Source organism: Apaloderma vittatum, unplaced genomic scaffold (assembly GCF_000703405.1).
Source record: "Apaloderma vittatum isolate BGI_N311 unplaced genomic scaffold, ASM70340v1 scaffold14766, whole genome shotgun sequence".
In the NCBI taxonomy this organism is placed as follows: domain Eukaryota; kingdom Metazoa; phylum Chordata; class Aves; order Trogoniformes; family Trogonidae; genus Apaloderma; species Apaloderma vittatum.
Genome location: NW_009720133.1, coordinates 5764 through 22484, shown reverse-complemented (window position 1 = coordinate 22484; position 16721 = coordinate 5764). Strand labels below are relative to the sequence as shown.

Here is a 16721-nt window from a genome sequence, read left to right as displayed (position 1 = left end):
GCCCCCAGCACCTTGGTTGTCGGTGGTTGCAGATCCTCCTCGTCCTGACGGCACTGCAGCCCGCCATCTTCAGCATTCTGGCCAACAACGGCAACATTGCCTGCTCGCCGCCCTTCTCCTCCAAGGCCAGGTCACAGCGTAAGTCAGGAGATGGAGGAGTGGCGTCAGGAGCTCCCAGCTGAGCTCCCCCATCGCATGGTGGGGTGCAAAGCACGGTGGATGAAGGCTTCACATGACTCTTCGCTTCCAGAGATGAACATGCAGCTGTTGATCCCGCAGACCTTCATCCTGGCAGTGGTGACGCGGATATACTACCGCAAGGAGGACGACAAGCCGGGCTACCAGCCCATCTGCTTCCCTCCCTCAAGCACTGATGTCAAGGCGTGAGCAGGAGGGGGAGCAACTGAGGTGGCCAAGGGGCAGAGTGAGGTGAGGGGCTGGTCTGCCCTGTACAACCATCTCCTCCTCCAGCCCTGGGGAGCTGCTGGCAGCAGAGGAGGCAGAGGTAGAAAGGGCATCTCAGCATGGTGACAGGGTCTGAAAACTGAAAGCCACAAGCCAAAGGGATCTGTGATGCTGCCTCCAGCCCAAGGGGGGCTCTTGTCTGGCACTGAATAAAGAGAAATTTGTACCAGAGTCTTGTGTTAGTGACTGGGCTTAGGTCATGCCCAGGCTGGGTGGGAGATGGTCCCACACAGTGGAAAACATTGCTCAGCTCAGCACAGTCACAGCATGGGGCTGTCATGGGGTGCCCAACACCCAACCCTGATGCTGACCTCACCTCCGGGAGCTGCTGGCCGGGGTCCGACACCAAGGCAACGCTGGGGCAGTGCCATTTTCTCCAGAGACCTCTGGATGGGTCTGGCCTGTCCCTGGGGCACATTCTCAACAGCAGTGGCTGCTCTGCGGGAGCACCCACACCTGCCACACTGGGGCCAGGCGAAGGAAGGAGCTTTGGAGCACCTTCTAACACAGGCAATTAGTTAATCCTGTCTTAACCAGCCTTGCCTGGGATCTGCTCCAGTAGCAGTATCGGCTCTACACTTACAACAGAGGAGGGGACAGACAGCAGGAGCGATGATGACTCGCAGAAACCAGAGGGTAATCTTCTGACCCCCACTGAAGCATCTTCTCACTCAAACCACTGCTAAGAGGGGAGGTGAGGAGACCACAATGGGAGCTGGCTGTGCTAGGATGGCAGAAGGGAATCTGCCACACGCTGAATAAAACGATTTTGCATTTATTTGCCTAAAAATAAAAGCCAAAAACTCTACTCCAGAACAAGCCAGTTAAGACAAACAGTAGGCACACAGGCCTATATAGAGTAACCAGCACAGCAAACATTGACCAACCGGGAAGAGCCAGCTTGAAGCAGCCACTGCTGCGGGGCCAGAGGTGACGGCAGGACTGGGTGACAAAGCATGGCCAAAGATGGGCAGCAGATTCCAGACCATCACTGCTAAGACCAGACCCTGCTGCTGGGCATCACCAAAGCTTCTCCTTACCTGCTCCCTGGTGCCCTCCCATGGCAACGCCTCTGGCCAGCGCAGCACACTGGGGAAGCAGAGTCAGAAAGCTAAAGCTCCCAACTTGTACTAATTGAATTGATTTATTCTGGGGAAAAAACAAGTCCTCTGTCCCATGAAGAGGTGGAGAAAAGCAACTTGGAACTTTTTGCAGGTGGCTGTGTTCAAAGTGAAACTGCTCTACAGGAAGATGTGTTATGAGACTTCCAAATCTGACAGGCTTCTGGCAATAGCACACGGCTGTTGTGAAGTTTTCTGGGCACCAGCACAAGCACTGGGATCCAGCGATCTCATGGTTTTGCCAAGAAGCAACACCCAGGCAATCAGCAAAATATGGGACTCAGCTCCTTACCTGCGGCAGACAGGAAAATCACTCCTTTATACCAGGGAGCTCTTGGCAGGGAGAAGCCCACCCTGAGGGCGGGGGGCAAGATGCCAGCTCAGTCTCACCAAAGTCACTGCTACAGCCAAGCGTATTGGTTGCTCTAGCACCTTCCTCTCTTCGACTACTAGAACAGGTAATGTCCCAACCCTCTATAAAATGCACAAAATCACGTCAGTGCAGGTGCGTGCCACAATTTTCTCAAGAGTTTAAAGACCTCCTACAGCTCTAAGCAATATGCTGTTGAAGTGCCACGCTCTTCGTGTCTTCTAACAGCACCCTCGGCACCTTTTAGCTCTGCCCTGCTGCTGCTCTTTCTTACCATCAGAAAATCCCCTCCCAGGGGCTTTCTGCCAGTGCCAGCAGCCTCACAGCTCAGATCTAAAGAGGAACCAAGGAAGGGCTGCGTCACAGGAACCAACAACTCCGAATTTAGCAGCATCAAATTCCACGTTCTTCAATGCATGCTAGTAAAGTTTTAATTTTCCACTCTCTCTCTTACTTCATGCTTAATTCAAGCATGTCTCTACCAGCTGCTTCTTTTGAAGAGCGTGGGATGGATTCAGGATGTGCAGGACAGCCCTGAAGCAGCAGCACTGGCTATATCTGCGGGTAACAAGATGACCCTGGAGAACTTGGCTCACGTTTTACCCAAAGATCAAGCTTTGTCCTGTTCCTGACAGAACAGGGCAGTGCTGGAGATGAAGCTGGACCAGCAATCCAGGAGAAAACAAAAAAACAAAAGGGGGAGAAAAAAAGACTAGTCTGGGATTTGAGTGTCCAATTTAATTGAAGTTCAAGGAGGAAGCAGGAATTGCTGGTTACAAGATACAGCTCTGTTATTCCAAGCTACATGTGAAACCACGGCTGGCTTCTTACCAAGCACCCCAGGTGTTACAGAGAGACCAAGAAAATCCATTAAGGCCTCTGCAGAACAAACCGCCATCCAAACCACCATTGTTATCCAAATTTATAGAACACTGTTGCATAACTTGTGTTTAAAACAGTAGTGAGGCTCTACAGCAGCCTGGTTTTTGTGATCCTGCTCGAGAAAGCAACACAACACTCATACTGAGGGAAGGGTGAGGAAAGGAAGGTGGGGAAGGGAGAACGTGGGTGACATAAAGTAAGTGCTCTACCATTCATATACCAGGTGACAGTTCTTTGTTCCTTACAGCTTCAAATCCATAGCAGCCAGCCACATTCCCAGAGCTGTGCAGGGCCTTGACAAGAGGTCCAAGCGGCAGATGAGGAATTCCCAAAATACCCTTTCCCATACCAGCTCTGCCTTCAATAGAAGCACAGTCTCTATCACGCCGTTTGATCAACGTGACAAAGGATCAGCAAGATAAAAGCTGGAAAGAAGCCGCAGCCTCTTCCTATCACAGGGCCCCCGTGTCCCCTGGCAGCACCGCACCATGGCATCGTCTGACGATTTGCCTCCTTGCGCCCACCGCTCCCCGAGCCCTGTGTCCTGCAGCATTGCTGACTGGGCTCCGAGCTGTCCTCTGCTCCCAGCGTGGCAGGAGGACACAGTTAAACTCAGCCCAGCAGCTCCACCCAGATGCAATGGGCATCGCAGGCAAACCCGAGCAGAAAAACAAGCAGGAGCTTCACAGCTCCATGACAGTGACTCCAGTCCCTCCAGCGCTGGCTGCCAGGAATGGAGTGTGCCGGCCTGCTCTGCGCCCAGGCACGCAGCGCGAGGAGGGTGACTGCCTGCGGGGAGCCACAGGCCACAAAGCTCAGCGTTTATCACAGACACAACAGCAGGCATGACTTGGACCGTTGCTTCAAATGAGCAGACTACGTGTTTAAAATCCTAAAAAGCTGCAGCGTTCTCTGATGCTCTTTCTGGCTGGCCTCAAGGAACAGAGTAAGCAGGCACTGACTGGCGCATTTATTGTGCAAGCCAGGTAACTGTCACGCGGGACCGGGACCCTTCCCTGGGTAAAATGTGCCCTTCACCTGTCCAGCTGCACACAGCAACGCAGACAGCAAACTGGCTGTACGGAGTCACGTTTTGTCCTTTATAGCAGCAACTTCACAGCACCAGTGTAAAGGACTACTCCAGCCCTTAAAGCACAGCAACTGAAACACAGACAAACACACACAGAGCACAGTGCTGAGGGCCATTTGGACAGACAGTAAAACTTACTACACACCAGAGACTGGGACAAGGAACTTCTCAAAGGAGCAGACACATTTGTTTCCTACCTGAGCTCTCACACACCTAAGGAAACGCACAGACAGCAGTTGCCCTGAAGCAAAGACTCATTCTCTTCTCTCCAACAACAACACGAGGCTGCATTTTAGCTCAAGATTTAGCAGTCTTGTTAAGATTAGCTGGCAAGGCCCTTCCCCTGCAGCTCCCATACAATCTGCTCTGTGCTTACAGGGTGTGCACAACCCTAGGGTGCTGAGAGTTCTTCCAGCGTGTAACTCCTGCGTGCTGAGCTGGCAGCCCCTCACCCAGCACGTCCTCACTGCAACACGCTGGGAAGCTTGGCTAGAGAGGCACGTGAGTACTGCTGGATAGATTCCTATCAACTCCAGTGCAGCAAAGGTGTCTCTATTTCCTAGAAGCCTCTTTTTACACCACCACTTTCTGTGTGCTCTTGAGGTCACACTAGTTGAGGAACCAAGGGGTCTTCGTTTGGCAGCAGCACAGAGACTGCCTGGGTGCGGGGGAATAAGACAGAGGAGCTGAAGGAAAGAAGAGGCAGATGGGTCCTCCCAGTCTCCCTCTTGCCTGGAGGTTTAACAAGGGAAAAGAAACCAAAACAAAAGCCACACTTGAGTGCTATTCTTTGTGCCTCAAAAGAGTATTTTCTTAAAATATAAAAACCATCTTCCCTCTGGAAACCACTAGAACGTAAACAATAAAAAGGGGATCTGAGGAGGAGAAAGGAGAGGAGGTTTGAATGTGCTTCCAGGCAGCAGCCCTTGCCAAGAGCAACGGGTGCCTCCAAGGCCCTGTGCTCACCGTCAGCCCTGTGCCTATGGCTCCCTTGCTCATTCAGAGTTCCCCAGTGGGTCCGGACTTATTTGGCGATTAGCGGTTTGCAGCAAATCCCGGCTCATAGCTTAATCCTCTTCATCCTCGCTGATGTCATAGGTGACTGCAGACTTGTTCCTGGAGCGGTTGGCCGGTGAAGAAGGAGGAGTCTTGGTTGAAAAGGGCCAGCGGAAGGAAGGAGATGGGGAGCGGTCATGTGTGGGGCTACTGCTGGGACTCTGTTTTGGGCTGATGGCCTGCAGCATCCGGCCCTTGCCCTCCTTCAGCATGTGTTTCTAGCGATGGAAACAAGGAGACTGTTAGCACGGCTCAAACAGCGATGGAAATGGACCCTACTTACAGCTTGTGCAATGCTCTGAGCTGCCGAGTCCCTTCAATGTCTTGTGCGATGCAAGAGCAGAAGCCCAAGCACCACTCTAGGCTCTGGGAACTGCACAGAGCATCATCACCACCCGTTTTCGGGCACTCTTAACATGAAGTACCTGTGATATTTACCCCACGGCACAGGAAAGCCTGGCAAATAGAAGCAGATTCAGACTCATCCCAGGTCAGCGACAAAGTGACCACTGATCTCCTGGCTGCTCAGTGGCCTGCAGGACAACAGCTGGAGTTTACAGGCCAGCTTGTAGGACACGGGGACTTATCACACTACAGTCTCAACTGGCATTATCCAGCTGGCAAAGGTGAGGGCTCCCTGCAAACAGGCTGCCCAAGCCCAGGACAACTTGTCTGGCAGCACATGGAGCACCGCAACAAACTATAAACCTCTGCTTTGCAGAACATGGGCTCCAGAAACCCTACAAGGACTACTGAGCTCTCCAAAATCCCCTTTCCCCAGAATGGCTCCTTACCAACGCGCCTTCTGGGCCAAACATCTCCAGGAAATTGCCGATGAACTCCCGGGACTTCTCTTCCCACTTCTGAATGAGATCAATACTCTTCTCCTCAACTTTCTGGACGAATTCCTTGGACTTCTCCTCTACATCCTTCACCCTCTTTTTCACCTTATCCACACGCTCCTGGAGGTGGTATTTCTTTTCCTGTACAGTAAGCAGTGGATGAGAATACAGCTCACCAGATCTAAGTGATGACTGCCTCTGCTCTGTGTTATTACACTGAGCTGCTGCTTTAGACTCAGCATCTCCATTAGTCTTGTGACACTTCTCCTTCCCTTCAGCGACACTTCTTCCCTAGACTAAATGGCAGACACAGCGAGGCCGTGAGATCCTTGTGGCGGGCACTTGCACAGTACACAGAGTGAGACTAAAGCCGGAGATAAGCACTATCTAATAGGAGTGCGTGGAAGAGGGAAATATTTATACAATATATAGATTAGATTTGAGTGACCTGCTGTAGGTCTCTTTGTGAATCACGACAGCACAAGTCTTTCTGCTGGGTGTTTTTAAACAGAGGCAGAGTTACATGCCAAAGAGAGGCCAAGTGGCCATTAGCTCTCTCATTTCATTTTTACGTTTGACTGTATTTAAAAAAAATAGGCATAGTATCTAAGTGAATTAAAAGAAGTTTTCAATTTTACTTCCAACATCAGAAGTGCCTTCTGCCGTGTATTCTGCTTGTGGGCTAGAGCTGCTAGAACATGAGGTTGGAGCACATCCTTCTCTCCTACACAAGCTCTGCTGCTCCTGCAGCTCCAGGAAGGGAATGGTACAGCGAGAACAGGATCAGATTTTATCCCCAAAAACGACTGAGGGAGGAGGAGAGAGATGAGACACAGCAGCTGCTTCCATGAACAACCCACCCTACATTCAATTCAACAAAACATGTATGTCGCCACACACTTTGTTTCCAGCTCTTTCAACAGGTAAAATGTCACCAATATATTCCTGACAATGGAGCAGTATTAGCAAAACCCTAGTTCCTCTGGGCGGCTCCCAGAGGCAGTTTCAGGGGTCCAAGGACACTGGTTTGGCACAACTGCTTAGCTCTGCAGACTTGCCTTTTACCGGCATATGGCAGCACTGTGCAACCACTAGACAAAACTCTACACCTCTTCATGCAGCTTGTGGTCAGACACACTTCAACTCACATTTATGAAGCTGACGTTGAGCTCTTTAGCTGTGTAGCCTCGCTGCAGGTTCCGTCTGACGTAGACATCATAGTCCCGTACAATCCGGGTGATGATATCTGACGTTGAGATGCCCTCAGTCCTCTGAGTTGGAGCAAACATGCCTAAAGTTGGGGAACAGGACTCAGGACAGCTGTAGCAAGACACACAGCAAAAAGCTGCTGCCGCTTCTACTAGGAAACAATCTCTCCAGAGCTCACTTCCTAGCTGTCCTCAGAACATGACATCTTTGTCCTTGAATTCTCCTTTCCAAGACTAAGAGGAAGGCCTAAGTAAGATGAATGTATATCCAAACCATGTCAAAATTCCATGTCTTCTAATGCTCTTCACTTTAGCTGGTTTAAACAGCATTGACTCTAATCCACTGCATATAGTGTGGTGACAAGGACAGGACATGGGCTTCTATGATTTAGTGGGTGGAAATATAACAAGCTCTGATGGCTGGGTTTGGATAGTTTTAAACAAGCTGCACCCTCCCTGAGTTTTACAGCAAACAGCTAGAATCATAGAATGGCCTAGGCTGGAAGGGACCTCAGAGATCATTTAATCCAACCTCCCTGTTGTGGGCAGGGATGCCTCTCAACTAGATCAGGCAACACATGGGGACAGAACGGGGATCAAACCCGCGACCTCGGTGTTATTGGCACCACACTCTAACCAACTGAGCTAATCAGCCCCCAAGAGGAGCCACTTGGCTAAGGTCATAAGATTCTCCCTTTGTGAGAATCTGTAAGCCAAATCTCAGCATTTTTTCAAAAAGGTGGCTGTTAATTCAATCACAATAATTAGACTGAAGTAGGAACTGATGCTGGGCATTGCTTGGCCTGGGACACGGAACAGTCCGTGAAGTAGGGCCCAAAGCTGGGCTTTTTCCTGCCCTCAGACTCTGCTGGGTAGATCTTGTTCCCACAGAGGTACAGCCACTTCCTTAGGCATAATCCTGCCGTACAGTGGCACAGAAGAAATACAGCAGATCTTTGACAGGAAGCCCTGGAGAGCCGGCCCCACACTCACCTGCTTCTTTTATATGCTTATAAACATCATCGCTGCCAGCAGAAGAATAGGGGATGTCATCGTGCGCAACAAAGTCGATCTGAAAATCAAGAAAACGATGCAAGTCAATGTTTTATCTTGAACATGCATGTTGTCCAAGGATGGTAACTTTTTTCTCAACAACTCCAAGCAGGGGTGTGACAGAGAACAGCAAGACACTTTCCTCTTAAAAAGCAATCCAGAGCAGTCCTGAGTTCTGGTAATTGCGCATCAATTTTAAGAACACGCCAGAGAGGAAAGGCTGGGACTAAGGACACACCTGGTTTAAGCTCCACAGAGGAATGGTTTGTTAATGGCAACAAGGGTAAACTTAGCAAACTCCCCTAGAGACTCCTTCACCTCCAGTTCAACTTAGACTCCTTTTGCTTTATTGTACCAACTGATAAAAGACTCTCAAGACAGCTTGCCTGGTCTCTTGCTGCAGGGATGCTGATGTAGATCTAAGCAGCTCCTGCTATAAGCAGGAATTCAGACCAGACACTCTCCAGAAATCCCTTCCAACCTGTGTTAGACTCTCTCTATCGTGTTTCACACCAATCTGTAACCAGCATCAATTTCTGGAACAGCAAGAACCATCTCAGGCTTTTTCACTATGTCACAATTTTTATCTTATTTTACCATTACTTGCCAGCTCAGCAAATGCTTCTAGCCTCCCAAGAAACCCACTCGGTTCCCATAACCCAGGTCATTCTATATTTAGGGAGTTTCAACAGGAACAGGTTGCTCAGGCAGAGGTCATCCCCATGCACGAATTCTTGCTGTAAACAGCAAGCACAGACTGAGGCTAATCAAAATTCGGAACGGATCAGATGTCACAAATTACCCTGTGCTCTGCCAGGAACTCGGGGGTGAGCGTCCACGGCGCATTTCTCACCACTTCGTCCACATAGCGACAGTGCTGCACAGCGTCATACCGCTCATTTTCATTCATTACCGTGAAGCCCTTGAAGTTATGGGTTAGCTCATCGCTGCAGACTGAAGAAACAGGCAGAGAGGAGTGAGCCTGAGGTACTCACCAAACGTTTTACAGTAAAAGGACCTTGCACACGCCCCTGCTAAACCACGCAATGCCAGCTGCTGACGGAGGCTGGCACTGGCCCATTCAAACCCGGCTCTTCCAGCCACAAAGCACCAGGAACAGGGAGTGCTCCAGGGCACTAAACTCCTGAGCAATTCTAGGCAGGCTGTTCGGGGCATTTCTGCCCAAGCTGGACACTTACACAAGCCCTCAAGGTCTCCAGAGCCTAATGCTTATCGAGAAAATCAGACAACAGAGGAGACAACTCTCTGGTAGGAAATGACACCTGGGGGTCAGTCGGGCAGAAATCTGCTTTTAAATCTATGGGTGTCTCTAGCGTGAAAACTGAAGCCTAAAGAAAACCCCTAAAGAAAAACTGTGTAAGTTTCCCATTTCCTAAAATGCCATCCACAGTCCAGTCCTTGAAAAGCTGTATTAAAACAAGGAGTGAGTTCACAGCAAATCAAGTTAGCTTAATTAGTATGTTCTATGAGGAAAAAACCTAACAACTCCTCATAATCTGCAATGTAAGACACTGAGAAGTAGGGAGTTTTGTTTGATTATAAGACTCAAAAGTAAACAAGGCATTACCAGTCTCACTGGTATTTGACGTATTTATGTCCTAGACAAACAGATGATAAAGAGTGGGTGAGACTGCTCCCAGCTCAGCGCTAATGTTCGCTTTGGCTGTGGCCTCTTGCCTCAGTTCCTGGTGCAAGGGGAACAGTTCATTGCCCTTCACCTCCTCACCAGTCTCCCAGAGGCAGAGAGTGTGATTACATACGCTGCTACATTACTATGTTAATGATTCAACTTGAAGTGATTTTCCTGTTCGATGTACAATACTTATGTATGTGGGGATGTCTTTCTGTTTGCAAGATTTTTAAGCTCAGAGCACTTTGTAGATTGAAGCAATTATTTCAGCTCTTCTCCCTCCCTTCCCCTTCCAGACAGTACTGAAGTGTACACAAAAAAATGCAGAAATACTACTATAAAAATGCCCTCAGCAGTGAGTGAAACTATGATAAGGAAACAAATCACAGAAAGATGTTATGATCACTCTGTCGCAGGATCAGAGTTACATTTTCCTTCACTAAGCTAGCAATAGTTGAGAAAACTAGTCAGAGGTATTCTCAGCTCTGATACTTGAACATCACTGTGCAGCCTGGCCAGAGGTCACCTCCTGACAGATGACCTCCACAGCCTGACATGGCTTTAAGGTGGGTGAAGGTACAGGCACAGAGACACTGCCTGGACAGAACACAGGGTTCCACAGCAGCCAGAAAAAAGTTTCTTTTATCCCTGTTACACTCTTGAAGGAGGCCTGGCTGAAACACCTCTGCTAGATCTCCCCAGGCAGTCAGCAGGATATTTCCTGTCATCAGACTTTTGAAACTAACAGACAAAATGGGGAACTTTTATTTGGAGAAATGAGTGACTGGCTTCCATGTGACCAGCCACATGCCCATGGTGCCACCGTCATCTACACGCTCCAAGTGAGACCTTCTGGGATTAGCCATAAGCAATCTCCAGCAGAAAGCTGAAGCAGGGGAGTGACCTGGAGGGCGATACAGGCAACATGTTATGCAGGAACTGTTACCCATTCTTTTTCTCATTCAGGAGGCAGATGTTCAACTGTCCCCCATATATTTTGATACTCAAGACATGTAACTCATCGATACCTGTCACAAAAGAAAGGTGTCAAATTAGAACAACTTGATCAAGAATCTGCTCCTCCAGCACTCATACAGGATATCATACAGGTACAGGAGATCTTTCTGCAGACATATCCAACACTAGACATATCGCAATAAGACTCCAATAACATTTGGGACAACTGGCTGCAGTAAGAACCACTGAAGCTATAAGGAAAAACCCCTGCTACGCCAGCTGTACGCATGACCACGGACAGAGGTAAACTGTGCTCCTACGACAGCCAAAGTCATCAAGGTTACCCCTTACCTCCGACAATGAGGTATGTGTTTGGGAAGAGGTTCTTCGCTTGCATCAAGGCCCGGGCATGTCCAGAGTGAAACAAATCAAATATTCCATCGGCATAAACTCTGACAGGGCGATCCACTGTGCCAAAGGAACAGAGAGACATTTGTGAAGATGCCTTCCTGGAGAAGCAGCTGCTGCTCCTGCCTGCACTTGGAGACCTTCTGAAACTCTTGGGGGTGTTGCAGAAAACCGGCAGAATGCAGTTATAGCCAGGAAAGATTTGTGAAGAGAAATGGCTGGCGCTCTGCCTTCCCACGCGGAAACAAATGCAGCTGAGCACAGGGCTGAAATGCAACCACATTCAAAGATGGACTCAGAGATATATCCACCAAAACAAGATGAAGGGAGAGCAGAGGCAAAGCAAATCCAAATGCAGCATTACCTCTTTTGCACAGCAGTGATATACCAGAGGGGAACTGGCCCAAATATTTTGTAGGTGACTGATTTCCCCTGTCAGCCAGGATGAAAACTCAAGACCTTTTCAGCATCCTCCTCTGCAGGCTGCTGCCACAGCTTCCAGACTGGCTGAGGGACCAGACTGTTCTGATACCCCAGCCTGCATCATCAGCTCCCCCAGACCCATGAAGTACAAGGGTCTACCCAAAACCCCAGCTGGAATACTCAAAGTAAAGCAGATACAATTCTGCTGAACTGCTGGCACTATCAGCTAAATCCATAGATAAATAAGGAGGAACAAAATTTTCCTCAGGCCACCTCTGCCAGAAGAAATTGTAGTTCAGCTCTTTGAGGTCAGCAAAGAGGTGAAGTGAGATAGTCTATCACCACCACACAGTAGTAGGAGGTTCCTTGACTTCTGGTCTCCTGGGACCACACAGGACTGCTGTCCTCTTGCTACTGGTAACAGAAAGTCACAAGTTCTTGTATCTGACACACTTGGGAATGGCCCTGCTGCTCTCTGGCCTAATTCAGGCAGACTCTGAGTGGTGTAAGCAGAAGCACAGCACAGCGAGGAAAGGGCTTAGCAGGAGAGCTGAAACCTTATCGGTCTGGGCAAGGCCCTGAAGTTACCCAGTAACAGAGCCTGGGAGGCAGCAAGAGGATGAGCTGATGCAAAGGTGAGGTTGTTAAGTTCAAGCTAAGCAGGTGAGTCAGTTTGTGGACAGCCTCTGACAATCACTCCTCAGCAAATGCACCTCAGGATGCCAGCAGGCTCTGGAGAGTCAAGGATCTGAAGATTTAAGACTGCAAAAGCTTTCTGGATGCCAGAAAAGGGCTGGTCCTGGGAGGCCTTTATGAAAGTGCAATTACGTTCTGGAAATTGGCTGGGAGTTCCTTTTCCTCCATACCTGCAGCAGCTACAATCCCTAAGCACAGGCATAAACAGCAACAAGGAAGCATGCAGTGTATTTTAGTCTTAGCAGGCAGGAGAGCCATCGCTGCTGAAATCAAGGTCGTTTGTGCAGGCTCTAGAATTTCAGTTGAAAAGCTAATGCAGACTGTGAAATGCATTGGATTTCCAGCACCTCTGGCAGGAAACCACTGCCAGGTCTCAGTCTGAGCTGGCTCTTCTCTCCGCAGCAGTCACGTAGGTAGAAGTGCAGCATTTTTGTTGTCTTTGTAGCCATAACAGAGAGGCCAAGTAAGACAGCACCGTCTGCACATTCTGTTTGGCAAGAGGGCAGCCATCCTTCAGGAGTCAGTCCAGCCTCTGCCTCCTCTTTGGACTTGCAAAGAGAACAGTGTTTCTCCCAGCCTGGTTTAGAGAGGAAAAGAACACGTTCCTCTTGTGGGATTGGCCTACTGTGTGCCTTCAACTCAAATCCAGGCTATAACGGGACATTATGGACAAAGACATGTTGGTTTTACTTGCCCATTTCAAGTTTCAGAGAAGATGACTCCTAAAGTGCTCAACTTCAGTAGTCCAGAAAAAAGTTCAGCTCTGATTCTACTCTGTAGCTGTCAATGGCACAGGAAAAGCTACAACACAAATATCTATTTGCTTCAAATAGACTTACTGGTGAAGGTACAGTTCCCCACACAAACAAGCTCCAACTTTAGCTGTACTGGCAGGCCCAATTTCACATGGGAACAGTTATCACCAAAGTATTATCTAATCAATTCATTGCAAACCCCATCTGACACACAAGGATGGTTTGGTCTCAGAGGTATCATCATCACACCCACCCCCTAACCGCCAAGATTTATACCAAGTCCCTTACAGTCTGTTGGTTTTACTTACAAGGGGTCCCTCTCATCGCTTCTTCATATGTTACTCTGAGGTATGGCTTACTGTAATCGATTTCCACTTCATCTGAGAACGGAGCCGGTTCCCTCAGTCCCTAAAAAGCCAGAGAAGGTTGGTGGTGAGAACACAAAGGTGAGAGCCACGTGTAACGGCAGCACTGCCACTGCAGTGTCCTACTCACTGAGTGACTCACTGTGCCTCTGCACAATTCAAACCCAAGGACTTATTAGTGTTAAACCTCAAAATAGCCCTGCAGGGTGATTAGCCTGAGTTTATAGAGAGGAAAAGAGAGAGAAAAGTAGAGTTCAGAAGATGGTAGTCATACCGGACCCAAGAAAACTGGAGGCTCAGATCTGCAGCTGGTAAAAACAGGCTTTTGACAACCAGACTTCTGCTCACAGCAGCACAAGCCAAGCTTCACCAAAACTCACTGTCACAGCTCCAGCTATGCCCACACAGGCAAGACCATCACTTTGCTGGGCCCGAGTGCTTCTGCTGTGATGTACAAATTGTAACAGCTCCTCGATTTGAGCACATGAATGAGCAGAAGAGCACTATCAACCGCAACACAAATTCCCAGGGAATACATGTACCGCCATCCATTTCTGAGCCATACGTAGTGAGAGACTGACCTTGATCTGGGGCAGAGTATCTCCAGCCGCTACAGGAAAACCCCTCTGATCTGCTACTTGACCACAGCGGTATGTTTAATCAGCAGCTGATTTCTGGTCTCCTCTGAATGGAAACAAAACATCTGCCCTTCCCATTACAGAACAAACAGCTCAGTTTCCTTCCAGCTGGAAGGTGTGGGGCAGCAATGGATGTCTCTTTCCTGAGCCAGACTAGGAAACATGCTGGTAGATCATTACAGTAACACCTTCAAGCTGCAAAAAGCTAATCAGCAGACTCCCACTGCATATCCTGCCACAGTGCTCAGCATCACTGCAACCAGAAAGACAGCTGCTATTACCACTAATCTCATTCCTTATTAGCATGATCAAAGTGAAGTGCCCAAGAAAGCAACCACTGACCACTATATTCAAGCAAACTGATACTGCTGAAAATCTCCTTTAACTTACTGAGGCTCTAGCACCTGCATTTCACACACCACCACCTCCACCAGGATCCTTGCTGTTAGGTAAGGCCTGCAGGTCTCTCATCACTGCCATTATATCTGGGACTTGTGAATAAAACCAGATTCTTTCCACTTTGGTTGGCACATACCTGATAAGGAGCTACGAATAAAAGCACTAAAAACCCTGTTGAAACTACCAGAGGATCAGGGAAATGTCCTTATATTCTCCTGCCTGAGTCTTGCCTTTCCTCTGCCGTGTCTCGACTGGACTCAACCTGCTGTGCACATCACAACAGGCTTATGTCCCAGCAGGCTTGTTACCATCATCTGCTGCTGCTGAGCCCTGCTGCTCCACAGAAGTGCTCTGCCAGCCAGAGGTTTATTTGGGAGTGTTCAAGGTTTCAAGGTAATGCCTCCTCTTGCTATAATAAATAAATCTTTCACAAAAGGAAGAAAAGAGAAATCTTTCATCAGAAGGTGTATGCCAGCCCTGTGCCTAAAAAACAGCCAGGAAGTTTAAGAAGTGGCTAGATATTACTTGTCCTGTGCTGCTCACAGACAGACGCTTATTTCTAACACAGGGCAGACACCAACTTGAAGAGCAAGTGATTCCCATGGAATAACCTGCACACTTCTCTCTCCTTAGCAGAGGGACAACAGTCAAGGACATAACGGTTCTGTGGGGTAAGTCATGCAACAGCTCGAGTCTCCATTCCCAACGCTTGTTCACTGCTAGTGCTGCTGGACCTTGCTACCATCTGTCAAATGCTCTGGAACAGGACTGAAGGACTCCTGAGGAGCAAAAAGTTGCTGTCAAAGAGGAAAGCTGCAACACACCATCATATTTTGCTGAGGACTATGATCCCAGTATGACATGGCAGGGATGGCAACTAGCTTTCGATCAAGATAAAGAAAGAGCAAACTAGAGCACACGTGATATGCAGGACAGCTCCAGGAGGACACAGAAGAGCTGTTAAAAGTCCACCATGACAATGCAGCAAAGACAAGTGAGAGTCAGCCCTCTACACCAGCGTTAGCCAGCACAGACCCTCTTTAGAAGGGACCCCACTGGCTTTAGCTTGTTAAAGCCATCCCAAGGTTGATCTAGGAGAACCAGACCAAGAGAATCAAACAGCCATCCTCCTGGTGTTTCAGAGCGTGGGTTCAATAGATTGCTCCTGCAGGTGCTCACAGACTTCAGACCCTGCTGCTGCAGCTCCCCTGACTGGAGCGAGACTGCTTTCTGCAAGGCGCTCGAGTTGTTCTGTGCTTGACTGGCATATTTCTCCCTCCCACCTGTGAGAACTGAATGCTCACTCGTCCATGGACATCTATATACGCATGCCTGTTCGGGTTCAGCTTAAGTGACTACAAACGACCCGGACACGCCACAAAAGCAGCTTAGTGACGCTTGCCTCAGACCTAATTTAAGCCCATGTTGCAAGTATGTTATTAGCATGAACAAACGAAGATTTTAAACTGGCTTTGCAAGAAGGATAGCTACTGTCATTTCTTTATTCCCCTCACCTTGTTTTCTGCATCCACAGAAACACCCTCACACATTTATCTTTCTGCTCTTAAGGCTCAATGTCCTAATCTTGCAGCCAGCTAAAACTCCTATCTCTGCTTACTTACGAGTGAGCTTCGGGACATTTTTGGAGGGATTCCATCCAGCTCTGTCGCCCCATTGGGGCCAGATCCATCTTTTCTTCTCTTTCGGGAATTCAGCCTGGAGGAGGTCGGCAGCTCCATCTTGCCAAGCACGTCCAGTAAGAGCTGGAACAAAATGAAATAAAAGGGAGAAAAAGAAAAAGAAGAAAAAAATATTTTAAAAAAAGAAAAAAGGTATTTCTCAACTCTTCCAAAGCAGAATCAGTCAACAGCAGGCACATTGTACAGAAGGTCAGTGCAAAGGCACAGCCACCTAACAAGGGACTAAGCCAGTTGCATCTGGCATCAGCTGCCAAGGCTTGACAAACAGTGCCTGGTGGGAATACTGAATCATTTAATGCGACTCCGAGCTGTTCTGCAGAGAGAAGTGTTCAGCAGCCTGCTGGCTGGAGAGAAACACACACGAGTTGCAACTCAAGTTACAAATCATTGCTACAAGGCTAATTATGCTGTTTTAGCACTGAAAAGCAACCTAAGGATTCAGGCATGCCCACTCTACATTCAGTCCTCCCCAGCTCTCACTCTGACAAATGCAAACACTCTTACACCCTTCTGTGTAACACACCTAAGCAGTGTGCTGTAGCCCTGTACAATCCTGAAGAGAGGAAGAAGCAGGTTTAAGCAGAAGCGTAAGGGTGAGGGAAGGGGTGCAACCCATGGTCATAACTTCAATAACTAGCAGGG

At 48.7% G+C, this 16721-nt stretch overlaps 2 protein-coding genes across 2 annotated transcripts in view; one reads left to right on the top strand and one right to left on the bottom strand.

Annotated features, from left to right (window-relative positions):
- The window catches only part of SLC51A (solute carrier family 51, alpha subunit), a 1645-nt gene extending 1258 nt beyond the window's left edge, over window positions 1–387 (top strand). The window contains exons 6-7 of the mRNA XM_009870915.1: window positions 33–138; window positions 251–387. Of these exons, the coding sequence (XP_009869217.1) occupies window positions 33–138; window positions 251–387 (243 nt within the window). The remainder of the gene's footprint in view (window positions 1–32; window positions 139–250) is intronic.
- A 4608-nt stretch (window positions 388–4995) lies between these two features.
- PCYT1A (phosphate cytidylyltransferase 1, choline, alpha) lies at window positions 4996–16459 on the bottom strand. The gene is made up of 9 exons (XM_009870912.1): window positions 16438–16459; window positions 16002–16142; window positions 13286–13385; window positions 11047–11163; window positions 8890–9041; window positions 8028–8106; window positions 6975–7117; window positions 5779–5967; window positions 4996–5202 (listed from the first exon to the last, which is right to left on the bottom strand). Exons 2-9 carry the CDS (start codon window positions 16116–16118, stop codon window positions 4996–4998), a joined length of 1104 nt encoding a protein of 367 aa, XP_009869214.1. The 5' UTR covers window positions 16119–16142; window positions 16438–16459.
- Between the last annotated feature and the right edge of the window lie 262 nt (window positions 16460–16721).

What these genes read in the sequence shown, in the direction of transcription:
- PCYT1A (XM_009870912.1), bottom strand. Translation starts at nt 16,118, where the DNA reads ATGGAGCTGCCGACCTCCTCCAGGCTGAATTCCCGAAAGAGAAGAAAA. An exon ending in AAATGTCCCGAAGCTCACTC is followed by an intron (nt 13,386 to 16,001) that starts GTAAGTAAGCAG and finishes CTGGCTTTTTAG; the next exon opens with GGACTGAGGGAACCGGCTCC. An exon ending in TTGGCCCAGAAGGCGCGTTG is followed by an intron (nt 5,203 to 5,778) that starts GTAAGGAGCCAT and finishes TTCCATCGCTAG; the next exon opens with AAACACATGCTGAAGGAGGG.